The sequence below is a fragment of the Talpa occidentalis genome, unplaced genomic scaffold (assembly GCF_014898055.3).
Source record: "Talpa occidentalis isolate TD23 unplaced genomic scaffold, MPIMG_talOcc4v2.1 talOcc4.18, whole genome shotgun sequence".
Lineage (NCBI taxonomy): Eukaryota > Metazoa > Chordata > Mammalia > Eulipotyphla > Talpidae > Talpa > Talpa occidentalis.
Window position 1 is genome coordinate 3,704,685 of NW_023601851.1, and position 13,178 is coordinate 3,717,862.

The 13,178-nt window shown below is 55.7% G+C and overlaps 1 protein-coding gene across 1 annotated transcript; it reads left to right on the forward strand.

Annotated features, from left to right (window-relative positions):
- Nucleotides 1–891: 891 nt before the first annotated feature.
- On the forward strand, nt 892–6,534 carry LOC119250825 (golgin subfamily A member 2-like). The gene is given in 15 exon segments (XM_054697761.1): nt 892–963; nt 1,021–1,059; nt 1,289–1,351; nt 1,435–1,528; nt 1,631–1,737; nt 2,081–2,139; nt 2,393–2,540; nt 4,535–4,780; nt 4,873–4,948; nt 5,138–5,235; nt 5,465–5,686; nt 5,765–5,855; nt 5,941–6,047; nt 6,119–6,272; nt 6,356–6,534. Coding segments are annotated over 15 exon segments (1,755 nt in total).
- The last annotated feature ends 6,644 nt before the right edge of the window (nt 6,535–13,178 follow it).

Consider the following 13,178-nt stretch of genomic DNA (forward strand, 5'->3'; position numbering starts at 1 on the left):
CCCAACCCTGGGAGAGGGTTCAGGCTGCTTGCTCTGTACCATACCGCACGCCCTTCCCTAGTGCTCGTGGAACATTGACAGCCGCTATGGGGGACACTGGGAAGAACTTTTTAGTTTGATTTTCTGCGGGGTGTCTACTCCGCGGAGACTTTCCAATTTGTCTCACTTCTCCCTCCCACATTCTCATTCCTCATGACCCTGGGGACAGGTGCCCCCCAGGCAGTGCTCTTGGCAGCGATCTGTGTATCCTCTGTGGCTCAGATCCCAGCACACTGACTTCCCGGCTGGGAATCTTCCCCCAGTCGCCTCAGCCTAGGTTGCTCTGCGTGCCCCGGGGTCAGCAGGCGGAGGAAGCAACCATGCTGTTGGGCCTGTGGACAGGCCTCTGTGTCCATGCATAGATGCACAGGTGTGCGTGATGGCAGCAGACTGCCCGGAAATGTGCCCCTTCTCTGCTCCCCAGACACCCCTGCTTGCGCTCCCCCTCCCTGGGGAAGCACTGGTTTGGCTGGTGTGGTCCGGCCCTGACTCAGCCCCTCATTTCCTCCGCTTTCACATTGGACAAGACACCTCTTCGCCCTGGCTTTAGTTCCTCCAGGAGGCAGACCTAGTAGGTGTCAAGGTCTCTGGTAGCTCAAACAATCTCAGGTCCTTTTCCTTTGTCCCCCACTTCCTGTGCACAGCACCCAGCCTGCAGCTCGTGCCGCCTCAGTCTCTGTCAGGTTAATGGACAGACCCTGCCAGGTCACCCGCCAGCAGAAGGGTCGTCTTCCCTTCTCAGACTCTGCCTGGGGCTTAGGGTATTGTCCTCCAGGGGAGCCAGGTGCAGACTCTCCCCTCTGTCGCTGTGAGCAGCACCCCCCAAGACGCAAAGTCTGTCTCCTTGGGAGCATGAGGAGGGTCTGGCAGCTCGTGTATGAGAACTTCCAACCCATTGCTGGCCCTGCGCATGTCCCCCCGCTGGTCTGAGAAGATGGAAAAGGGGTCACTCAGTTCCCTTCCTTTGACTTTTCCCCACAGAAACAACAGAACCAGGAAACTTTGGATGAGGTGGAAAAAGCAACATTTCTTTGTTCATTCCCTGATGGGGGGCCTGGGGGGTGCTGATGTGGGGTGTCTGGGGTTGCCTGCTTCCAGCCTGGAGACACGCAGGGCCCCCAGCTCCTCTCCTTCCCCTTCCCCCCACCCCCATGGTCTGGGCTCTCTGGTGGGCCCGCCTGGGCCGCTGGTGGCCCGCGGGGCTGTGCCTTGCCTCTGCCTCCCGTGGAGACCCTGATTCTCTTTGCAGGAGAAGAAAGACCATGAGCGGAAGCTGCTGAGGGAGCAAGGCATGCTCTGGGAGCAGTTACAGGTGAGGGGCAGCCCAGGTTCCCCGTCCCCGAGGAAATGCCTCTTTTCCGCCTAGGCCCTACTCATTTGCTTTGTTTCCCGAAGAGTCACATCCAGGCCATCGGGGTTCTGGTGTCTGAGAAGATGGAACTGTGGACTGCGCTGGCCCACGCTCAGCAGGCAGCCAGGCAGAAAGCAGGTGGGGCTCCAGGCGCCCTTCATCCGTGCACCTGGCATGCGGCAGGCCCACGGGGCGGGGGGGTTCCTCCTCAGGGCTGCACTCTGATCTGTCTCACAGCAGGCGAGTCGGAGGGACAGGTCGGTTGCCTCCAGTCTGCACGTCTGCGTGTTGGAGAGCTGGAGTGCATGCTCTCTGCCGTCTCCACCCATCGCAAACAGACTGACCAGGTAAGCACTGCCGCCTGCCCAGCCCCTGGTGGGGTGCCCCCCCATCAAGGTGGGGGCGAGCCTCAAGGTCCCTGATGTGGGATGGAGCTCTCTCCGCCCAGAAGGTAGCACAGCCAGCTGCTTGAAGGCTGTAGTCAATTGTGGCCTGAGGGGGGTGGCCGCTGTGTGCCTCGTCCTTTGCTCCCGAGCTCCTAGTGAAGGCAGATGAGAAAGGGGCTCGGAAGTGCTTTGAAAAAAGGTGAAGTGTGACTCCGGGCGAGGAGGCCTGCTCTGTGCTGGTCCCTGTCTAGTAACGAGTCTGCAGGCTGCATCCCTGCCCACAATCCTGACCTCGCCTTTGCAGCACAACAAGGAGCTAATCCAAGAGAGAGATGCTCTCAAGCTGGAGTTATCTGAGAACAAGTAGGCCTGGGGGCGGGTGGGGTGCTGGGGTCAGGCTTTGGGCCCAGCCATGTGCTGGGCAGTGGGAGGGATGCAAGTGCATGGGGTGAGGAGGTCAGACAGCTTGCGACCTCTCCCTGGCCAACCTCTGGAGATGCTGAGCCCTGGGGCCCTGGGTCCTGCCACTGCTCTGGGGTCTGTGGCGAGGGCGGGTAGATCTCCAGGGGGACACTTTCTGGCTCTGGTTATGCCTCTCCCCTTTGCGTGGCCCTAGCAAAGCCAATGAGGACCTGCAGTAGTGCCACTCCGAGCTGGAGGAGCGGCTCCAGCTCTTGTTGGAGGAGAAGGACTCCATGCAGGCGAGACTGGAGGACCTGGAGAAGAAGCTGGAGATGTATGAGCTGGAAGCTGGGTCTCTAGGGGTGACTGTGATCTAGCTGAAACCCTTTTGGGGGACATTGCACAGAAGACGCTGGGCTCCATACATCACCCCCTCACTTTTTGAAAATTTTTACTTTTGCATATAACTCGGGGGTGGCAGGGTGAAAGGACTCCCCAGAGACAGCAGGGAGCAGAGCAGGCAGTGAAAACCCATTGCTGAGGGGAGCAGCAAGGAGACAGGAGAGGTCCGCTGCACCCTGTGGGTCGCACCCTGGCCAAGAAACTCGGCCAGCTGCAGGAGAAGCTGGCAGAGCTGCAGGAGACGGTGAGCCCTGCGCCAGCTGGGAAGGTCTCAGGGCCTCCGGGAGGGAGGCCCTTAGGCCAGGACAGAGGGAGCCCCAACTCAGAGTGGGGGTCACCGGTGACCTTGTGTCCTGCCGGGTCCATGGCCACCTGTGCCCTAGGCTCTGCCATGGAATGTGGACCCGGGACTGTTGGTCACCGCCCTCCTGGAGGAACGAGCCACTAGCAGAGAGATGAGGAGACATGGAGACATCCTGGATTCCAGACTCGGCTCCAGGCTCGCTCTTCACTGAACAGTGCTACGCCTCAGCATCCTTCCCTTCCGAGGGCACTCGCAGGCAGTTCTGAGGAGAGTTAAGGAAGGAGCCTGGACAGGCGGCAAAGTCCCACAGTGCCTGCCTCAGGAAGAGGGGCCCGGCCTGTCCGCTGCATCTGTGGGCGCAGATCTGGGAGGTCCCTCAGTGGCGGGAGCCAGCAACAGTGGTGGTCTCTCACTCTGCCGCACCACCACAAGGCCGTTGTGGCAGTTGCTCCTCAGAACTGGCCTTTTCTGCATGCTTCCTGGGTGATGGAAAGGACCAAACAGGTGCGGGCTATTAGCTGATGGGTGCCAGACAGTCCGGTCAGCCGCAGGATGAAAAATGGTCCAGGGCCTCCTTGTTGGCCCTGGGTTAAGTCTTGGCACCATCACCACTACTGCCTGAGTGTGATCCCTGGTCGGGAGCCAACCCACGGGGCGCAGCAGACCCCTCCTGCCTTGCCGGTTGCTCCCCTCAGCAGTGGATTTCAGTTAGTCGGCCTGTTCTGCTCACTCTCCACCTCTGGTCAGCACCCTGGTTCTTCTGCACAAAAAGGGGAAAATGGTCCAATCAGACTGATGCCGGGGCACCCTGAAGAGTGATAGAAGCCAGGGTCAGAGGGAGCTGAGGGGCTCTGTTCCCACCTCCAAAGAAAGAAGGGGAAGACTCTGTTCCTGGCCTCTGAAGAAAGAAGGACCAGAAGCTGAAAGAAGAAAAGCAGCATCCAGTAGCCAGCCTGTGCAGGAGGAAGAGAGGATGAAGACCTCTGGCAGAGACTGGGCCTCCAGTCCTGTGTCTCACATCACCTGCAGGGGACGCCCAAGGCTCGGGCATCGTGTCTGAAAGAGCTGCTTGTTGTCGCTGTTGTCCAGCAACTCACCAAGGGCTTTTAACGCTTGGTGTCTCTGACACCGGCTGGGATCCCAACTGAAAAGGGGAGTCACAGGGCATGAGGATGGGATGCCAGGACAGGCCGCAGTGGCCACCCACCTGCCCCGACTTGAAGACAATAGAACCGCCAAAAAGCCCCAGCGCCAAAACCAAGTGCCGTAGCAACACAGTCCCCATCGATAGGGGCCTACAGGCTAGAGCCGAGGGAAGGATAGCGCCTCGTAGGGGACTCATCACTGTGCTTCTCAGCCATGTGCACAATTGCAAGAGACTTCAGCATCTGGGAAGAACCACCTTGGGGTTCATTTTACAAATGAGCAACAGCTTATTGTGGCCACAAGTGGTGTCTGGCTCACCCAGGTAGTGTCCACCAGAAGTACCAGCAGATTTCCAGTCCCCTGTCACCAGGAGTGCTGGGCAGCACTGACGAGTAGTGATGGTCTCTACCGGTCCCCCTGTGGTGAGGTATCTGGGTTCTGGTGACAATTTGGAGACCAACAACCACCTGCCCTCACCCTCCCCTCCCCGTGTCTCCCCTGCAGGTGGAGGAGAAACATCAAGAGGCTCAGGAGCTGCAGCAGCAACAGGACCAGTACCTCGGTCACCTTCACCAGTACATGGCTGCCTATCAGCAGCAGGTGGCCGCCTACCAGCAGCTGGCCAATGAGAGGGATGTCCTACAGAAGCAGGTGCTGCTTAACACCCAGCTTGTCCACCAGATGCAGCACGAACAAAAGCAGAACAAGATGGAGGTGGATTTGGCCCGCCAAGAGCTGCAGGAAACACAGGTGGGGAGTTTAGAGTGCCAGACCCCCAGGGGGGCGCCCGAGCAGGAAGCCCTGTAAGTGGCATCCCTCCTCCCACTCTCCTGACCCCTTAGGGCCGCCTGGAGGCTGCCAGCAAGCAGAACGAGCAGCTGAAGGCCCAGCTGAAGCTCATGGCTCAGACTGGAGCAAGTGAGTGGGACTTCAGCAGAGGGCGGCTGTGCAAGAGAGGGAAGCCACCCCTCGGACAACTTGGATCCTTCTCCTTTGGGGACTTGCTGGCGCAGGGTTGCAGAGAGAGGACAGGGCAGAACTTGCTGGCTTTCAGGGCTGCTTCAGAACCCAGGGGTTCTCTGAGCCCCTCTGGCTGCCCCCCAACAGTAAATGGACTGAATGGTGAGGAGGAGGAGGAAGAGGCGGACAAGGGTCCCCTGCTGAAGTTCAGCATCCCGGACGACCTGGACAGCTGCGAGGTCGTGGTGAGCTGGGCCTGCAGGCCTCTTCCCTGCCCCACCTTCCCCCTCCTTCCCGCACACCTTCTTCCTGGTTTCCCTCCCTTTGTTTACGCTTTCCCCCCACCTCTGCTGGGGACCAGCGGGCAGCACCAACACCAGCCTCAACTCTCAGGTGTGCCCATGAGGCCCCAAGAGGTGTGCCTCCCAGGCCCCTGCCTGGCCCACAGGGGCACCCTGAACCTCTGGCCCACAGGTGGCATTTTTTAAAACGGCCTTGGCCAGTGCTGAGGAAGAGTGGGTGCAGCTGCACGGGCAGCTAAAGGGGCAAAAGCAGCTCTGCCAGCGCCTGGCTCAGCAGGCGGCCCCATCAGACCAGGAGCCCAAGAAGATGGAGGCCCCAGCCCCCAGGACCGTGGGGGAACATGTGCCTGGGGAGACCCACCACGCCCTTCAGGAAGCCATGGACAAACTGTAGGTGAGTGTGGTTCTCCAGAGGGCTGGGCGGGCCGGGTGCTGGGCGGGCCAGCGCCCTGAGCCCGCTGTCTGGCCACAGGGGCTCCTCCAGGAGAAAGCAGCCTTAAAGGAACGGGTGGAGGAGCTAGAGCATCAATGCATCCGGCTGTCTGGGGAGAAAGATACCATCGGTGATCGGGGAGGCTGGCGCCCTGGGGCCGGGGCTGAGGCTGGCGAGACCCCAGCAGCTGAGCTGCCCACGCACCCTCCCCCTAGGAGAATACATCATGGTCTACGGGCACCAGAGAGCACTGATGAGGGCGAAGCTCCGCGAGAAGGAGCAGCACATCAGCAGGCTGGCCCAGGACAAAGAGGAGATGAAGGTAGTCAGAGCTCTGGCTCCTGGGTGGTGAGGCTGGGGATGGGGCAGGCATCCAAGCGTCTCTCCTTCCAGGTGAAGCTGTCGAATATGCAAAAGCTGCTTTTCCGGGTGGCAGCGGAGCACAGCGAATGGCGGGCAAAGTTCCAAGCAGCCAATCAGAACCCTGCTGCTGAGCCCACCGGTGCACCCCCAGCCCCCAAGGAGCCTGGTGCTGCCAAGGGCCAAGGTGAGGAAAGCACCCCGCGGGCAGGCCGGGCAGGAAGATCACCCTCCACCAGCACTCAGCGCCCTCTCTCTGTCTCTCCAAAGAACCGAGTGAGGTGCGCCTTGCTGCCCCACTGTGGCCAACCCAGGTAGAGGCCCAGCTGGGCCAGACTCCCCTGGAGATACAGAGCCCCCGGGAACACGTCACCACTGAAAACAGCCTGTTCTTCCCATTCTTCTACTGGGCTGACAGCATCGAGGTGGTGAAAATAATGGTGGTGTAGGCTACCAGCATGGGGCCGGGGGCTGTGCCCCCACCTGGTCCTCAACAACCCATCCCCGTTCCCCAGAATTTCCCACCCTGTCGTTTGGCTCCCTGTCCTGGTCGTCCTCCTATCCCCAGGCTGACAAAAGGGGGATAATAACTCCCCCATCCAATGGGGGAAACGGGTGCAGAACCCAGCATCTAAGGGAAAGGTGCCTCCCCGACTATGTGGAGCGGGGCAGCACTTTGAAGGCCCTGCACACCTGTCTACACTATCCAGAGAGTGCCACAAAGGGGTGACCTCCCCTGTCCCCCCTCACAAAGGACCCACGGGCATGAGGCGTCCCTAATCCGCAAAGGGGTGGCCTCCCCCACCCCCACTCACTAAAGTCCCATGGGCATGAGGCCACCCCAATCCGCAAAGGGGTGGCCTACCCTGTCCCCCCTCACAAAAGTCCCGCGGGCATGAGGCCACCCCAATCCGCAAAGGGGTGGCCTCCCCCGGACTCCCCTCACAAAAGACCCGTGGGCATGAGGCCACCCCAGTCCGCAAAGGGGTGGCCTCCCCCTGTCTCCCCTCACAAAAGACCTGTGGGCATGAGGCCACCCCAGTCCGCAAAGGGGTGGCCTCCACTTGCAGGCTTTAAAAAGTCCTGTGGGGGACCTCCCTGGTGGCGCAGCGGTTGAGCGCTGGGTTGTGAAGATGCCCGCAGCCTCTGCAGCACTGGTTCGATCCCCGGCTGCTCCCTGGCCACTCGAGGCGGGTCGCACATGGCACACAGACCTATCCTGCCACCTGCTGCTCCCCTCAGCAGTGTACTTCGGTCTTTCTGCCTGCTCTGCTCCCCGTTCTGGCTCTGGTGAATTCTCTCACCCTCCCGCGCTTCTGACTGTACCCAGTGCATGTATAGACAAAACAAACAATCAAACAAACAAATAAATAAATAAACATGCCTCTATAAAAACAAAAAAAAAGTCCCATGGGGCTCTGTGCCTACATATCTTGGAGGCCACCCTAGACCTGCAGAGGGGTGGCCTTTGCTGATGCTTTTACAAAAAGTCCCCATAGAGGGGATGCGTGGCTTATTTGGGCCATTTGGGGATACACACATACTCCCCTAGCCATGTGGACAAGCGCGCTTGGCTCAGAGGCCGGGCCGGCGGCGCCTGGTGGAGGCAGGGCAGAGGGCACAGGGGTACCCCGCAGCGTGCACGCTGTCCTGGGACACCCCAGGAGAGGAGGCGTCTATGAATTATTTGGCATGGAGGAAACTTATTTGTCACTCGCCTGTGCCAGACAGAGGAGGCCAGGACAGGGTGTGTTCCCGGCTGTTGCACTTTTATTTCTGAATAAACCAAATTCACCGCGTGGCTTAGACTCATCTGTCTTGGCAGCGGCCCTGGGACCAGGGCTGGGGCGCCGCGCCGGGGTGGGTCCCATGGACAGAGGGCAGGCTTCGGGGTGGTGAAGTGCACCCCACGGGGTTTTGGCGTGTCCGGCCCCACTCAGCTCTCCAGCCTGCCGGGCCTGTGGGCTGCGCGCCGCCCGGGAGGGCCAGGGCCCTGCTCGGATGACAAGGCTGGGAAACCTGGTCGAGTCCTGTGGAAGGAAAGCAGGGTGCCAGCACCCCAGGTACTGGCTTCCAGCCTGGGCATCTCTGCTCTCCCCCTGCTCCTCTGGGGCGCCCAGCCGGCCCGCGCGGCCTCCAGGCTGGCACCTACCCCTGGTGGCCACAGCAGGACTCAGAAGACGACCAGCGAACGTCCAGGTGCTTTCCAGGGCAGCCTGGGAAAGACGGGGGCCTCCCGGGCACCCCCGCGCCCCCCCTCCGTTCTTAAACCCTCCCTTCCCCCTGAACCCCCAGCAACAGCCGCCGCAGCCCTTCGCTCCCACAGGTCAGAAACGGGCTTTGCTCATAGCGAGAGGCCGCAGGACGCGGCCCCGGAACCACACAGCTGCGGGCACAGCCCCGCTCCGGGCAGGGCAGGGAGTGCTGAGGGCGACTGTGCGAGGCGGGAGGGCGGGGGCTGCCAGGGCACAGGGGTTGGCGGGGGCAAGCGGGGCGCAGCGTTTCCCTGCAGCTGTTTCCCGTTTCCTGCGGGACAGCTCGGGGTTCCCAGCACCAGAGATGCGTGTGTGTGTGCGTGTGCATGTGTGTGTGTGTGTGCGTGTGTGTGTGCGTGTGCGTTGCATGCACACACGTGGATTTACAGATGTCTATAGGACAGGGCTGGCGCGATCCCACAGGGGGCACCAGGGTCACCGAGGCCCGCCAGCTGTGTCACCACAAGAGACTAAAGCCCCAGGCCAAGCGGGCTGGGGAGCCCCATCAGGGAACAGCCCCCCGCAGGCTCGGGAAGGGAGGTGCGCAGCAGAGAGGGGTCTAGTTAGAGGTCGAGGGGGACTTGGGGCTCAGGATGGGTGACTCGCCCGCCGCCAGGCTGGCAGCTGGAGAGGGACAGAGAGGATGGGCGAAGGGCTGGGGCAGAGCTGGCAAAGCGGGCAGCCTGGGCTGCGGGTCAGGAGGGGGTGGGGAGGAAGAGGTGCGGGGGGGGCAGGGGTTCTGGATGATAGGAGACAGGGGAAGAGGGGGCGATGGAGGAGCAGGAGCTGAGCCTCTCCCTGCAGCTTGCGCCCCACACACACACCAGGCGGTGCCCCACGCTCCAGACATGTGCTCGCCCCCCCTTCCCTCCCCTGCTCCCCTGTCTTTCCAGCCGCCGGCCCAGGGCCACCCTCGGCCTCGGGAGTAGGGGCCACCAGCCCCACTCCACACCCCCATCTCAGACAGGTAAAGGCAGGCGGGAGAACACGGTTTGCACCAGGAGGGCAGAGCAGAGAGGATGGCAGGAGGGAGCCTGGGGGCCCCCTGGGATGGGCAGAAAGCCCGGGAGTGCTCCGGAGGGACCCTGGGGAAGCAGGGAGGGCAGGAAGCAGGATGCCAGTGGCCACAGGTTTCTCAGTCTGAGAGGGGAGCCTCCGCTGGCCCGGGACCCGCAGGTCTCGTAGGTGACGCCGGGCCCTTCCTGCTGGGGAAAGGCGGAAGAGCAAGTGCCAATGTGGGGGTACAGGGGCAGACAGGTCCGTGGGGCATGTGTTACTGCCCAGCTGGGGCAGAACTCAGAGAAGCCGACTTGCCTGGGTCAGCAGACGCTGAGGTCCCCTGGCTGCAAAGGGGAGGTGACCCTAAGGAGCCACAGGCCCAGGTCCACATTCCTGCAGGCGGGCCATGGAGCTTCCCCTGGGGCACAGGGGCTGCCTTGGCCCTGCCCTGGTGGGCACAGCCACACCGGGCATGGATCCATTCGTCACCCTACAAGCCTAAGACTTTGGAAAACGCTAAGTTTAGTTAGAGCAATTACAAAAGAGCCACACGCCTTGTGTACCACTTTAGGGTTGATCTGTTCAAGCCTTCCTATTAGAAGTCAGTCCTGGGGTGCCCTGGACAGCAGCTCAAAGAGCAAATTCAATATCAAAGTACAGATGACGCCTCCCCACACTCAGGAGAAATGGCAACGACATAGGGGAGAAAAACCCAGTAGACTGAACTGAAATCCACTGCAGAGGGGAGCAGCAGGTGAGACAGAAGAGGTCTGCTGCGCCATGTGGGTAACTCCCTGGTGGGCTAGGGAATTGAAGTCATGCTGCAGAGGTTGCTGACAGCTTTACAACGCTGTGCTTAACTCCCTGCACCACCAGCGAGGCCCAATACCTTGATTGCTACATAAAAAAAAGACTAAAGTTTGGTGTTACATAGGTACACCACTGATATTTAAGTCAATTAAAATCTTTTCCCATAAGTCACTTGAGCACACAAAATTTCTTTTTCTAAAATTTGTCTTTCAGACCTTTGACCATTTCTTTCGCTTTCTTATTGGTTAACATTTTTGCTTTCTTAATATTTATTTTTCTCTCTCTCTCAGACCTTTAACACTTGCTTTAAAACTTTTTACTTTACCTTTTACTTTACCTTTAAAATATCTATTGTTAATACATACTTTTCTTTGAAAACACTCATCTCACTTTACATCTATTTAGCATTATCATATCTTTCATTTTTTGTAAAACATGTAATGGCTGTTACACTATCATCTGTTTAGAATAGATAAATTAGACATTAGCACAGGCTTTCAAAGAGATTGAATATTAGCTTCCTACCTGACAAGAAATAAAAGGTTACCTGAAAGCTCAATGATTTTATACAAAGTGACTTATTTAACAAACTGTCATAGTTAAACTTAGTAAAACCTCAGTTTTATAAGGAATTCTGCCATTTTTTAAATAATGATAAAAGAACAAAGCTAAGAGATACCAAATGTATCTTTCAGTTTTTCTTAGGACTGCTATGCTAAATTAATCACGGAGTTGCCAAATGTAACAATGCCAGAAACCAAGTTTCTTCCTTAGGCAATCACTGGATAGACAAAAAAAAAAAAAAAAAAAAAAAAAACAAGTAAAAAACAGGGTTACTATCATATACATTTCTTGTATACTTGTGAGAGACTCAGGATGACTAAAGAGTTCGTCCATGTGACTTTAGATATTCTCTTGAATTCTTTAGCTAGAGAAGGAAAGAAGTTAGTGTATTTGCTAAAGAAAAAAAAAAGTGTTATTAAGATAAGTGGATATGTTTTCCAGAAAAGCAACTTTATCAAGAGAGGTTTTAATATAAACATTAAAAGACAAATTTATCTTTGTTAACACAGACCAGAAGAATCACTCATTTTTCGAATACTATGAACTTCTTTTTAAAATAAAGACGTTTAAACATAAATCAAGTATTGATACACAACATGGTAACTCTAAGACATGCAGGCTTTGAATTATAAAATTATATTTGAACTAGCTGTTGTTTACCAAAAATCCTGGATCGTGATCTCAAAATTTGGTTCTATTAGAATTTATATAGGCACCATGTATAATGAACTCTCCAGAGGTAAAAGACAAAGACATACACAGAGATCTCTTGATTCTCATTTAAAATTTCGGCTTTGTGTGCTAATTCTAAGAGATCATTATTTTACCAATATGTGTTAAGACACATATTGAGAAACTTGGGGCCTCCCCAGTGGCAGAGTGGTTGAGTGCAGCGCTGTGGAGCTGTCCTCAGCCTCTGCAGCATGGGTTGGATTCTCAGCCGGCCAGGGAGCAATCCACATGGCGCAGCAGACCTCTCCTGTCTCGCCCGCTGCTCCCCTCTGCCGTGTCTTCGGTACGTCTGCCTGTTTTGCTCCCCACTCTGTCTCTGGTGAATCCTCTCATCCTTCCGCACCTCTGACCAGTACCCCAGCACTTGTATAAATAAATCAATCTTTAAAATAAAAAGACACTGAGAAACCTGCTTTTGATTTCATTTCAGTTCCTTAGCAATCCCTTTTGATCAACCATCTTCTAAATATGTATTTTTAAGAGTGACTTCTTTGGCTTTAAAGAAGTTGTGCATAGAGAATCTACACTGATTTTTTAAAAGATTTATTTATTTATTTATACAAGAACTGGGGTACAGGCCAGAAGTGTGTGTGGGGGGGGGTGACAGGATTCACCAGAGACAGAGTGGGGAGCAGAACAGGCAAGCTGACTGAAATACACTGCTGAGAGGAGCAGCGGGCGAGACAGGAGAGGTCTGCGGTGCCATGTGGGTTTCTCCCTGTCCGGCCGGTAATGGAACCTGCGCTGCAGAGGACAGCTTCACAGCACTGCACTCAACCTGCTGTGCCACTGGGGAGGCCCCATTGATTTTTTAGGACTAGGAAAAAAACCTCCTTTTAAATTGTAGAGGAGGGTTCTTCATAAAACAATTCAAACTAGTTTTTGAACTACCTTAGATTTTAGTTTAAGTTCAATACTCTCATTGACCAAGTTTTTTAATACTTTTTATATTAAAGATTTTTAATGAAAGAAAAGCAAAAATCTTTACATAGACTAAGTGTCTAATCTTAATCATTACCAAAGACCTAGGGTTCAAGAACACAATGATTCAAGCAGTTTGTACTAACTTTTTAGGTAAGAAAACATTTTTCAGTTTATAGTTCTAAGAAATGATCCTTTGGCTTTAAGTTGTTACTGTTTTATCTCACTGAGACCAAGCACATTCTTCTTTTTTAAGATTTATTTATTCATGCATACAAGAACCAGGGTACAGACCAGATGTGTGGGAGGGTGGGAAGATTCACCAGAGACAGAGTGGGGATCAGAACAGGCAGAATGACTGAAATACACTGCTGAGGTGAGCAGCGGGCAAGACAGGAGAGGTCTGCGGCACCATGTGGGTATCTCTCTGGCAGGCCCGGGTTGAACCCATGTTGCAGAAGCTGCGGGCTGCGCTCAACCCGCTGCACCCCTGCGGAGGCCCCCAAGCACATTCTTAAGACAAAAAAAAAAAAAAGATTTCTGAGGACAGGAGACGAGGTAGATTTCTGCAGTTTGCCCGTTTCTAGACTTTTATGAAAATCCGAGGTTTGGAAATTTAGCTCAAAAAGTTGTATTTTCATTTTATAATTTTACCAGGATAATTAGTTGTAACAAGAATCTCAACATTTTACCTTTTATTTGCCCAATAAGCAAATTTAAAATTTTTTTACAGTCAACCAATAATCATATAGTAGGAGCCACAGAGAAATAGATTTTTTTACCCACAGAACAGACCAGAAAGCATCTCAAGG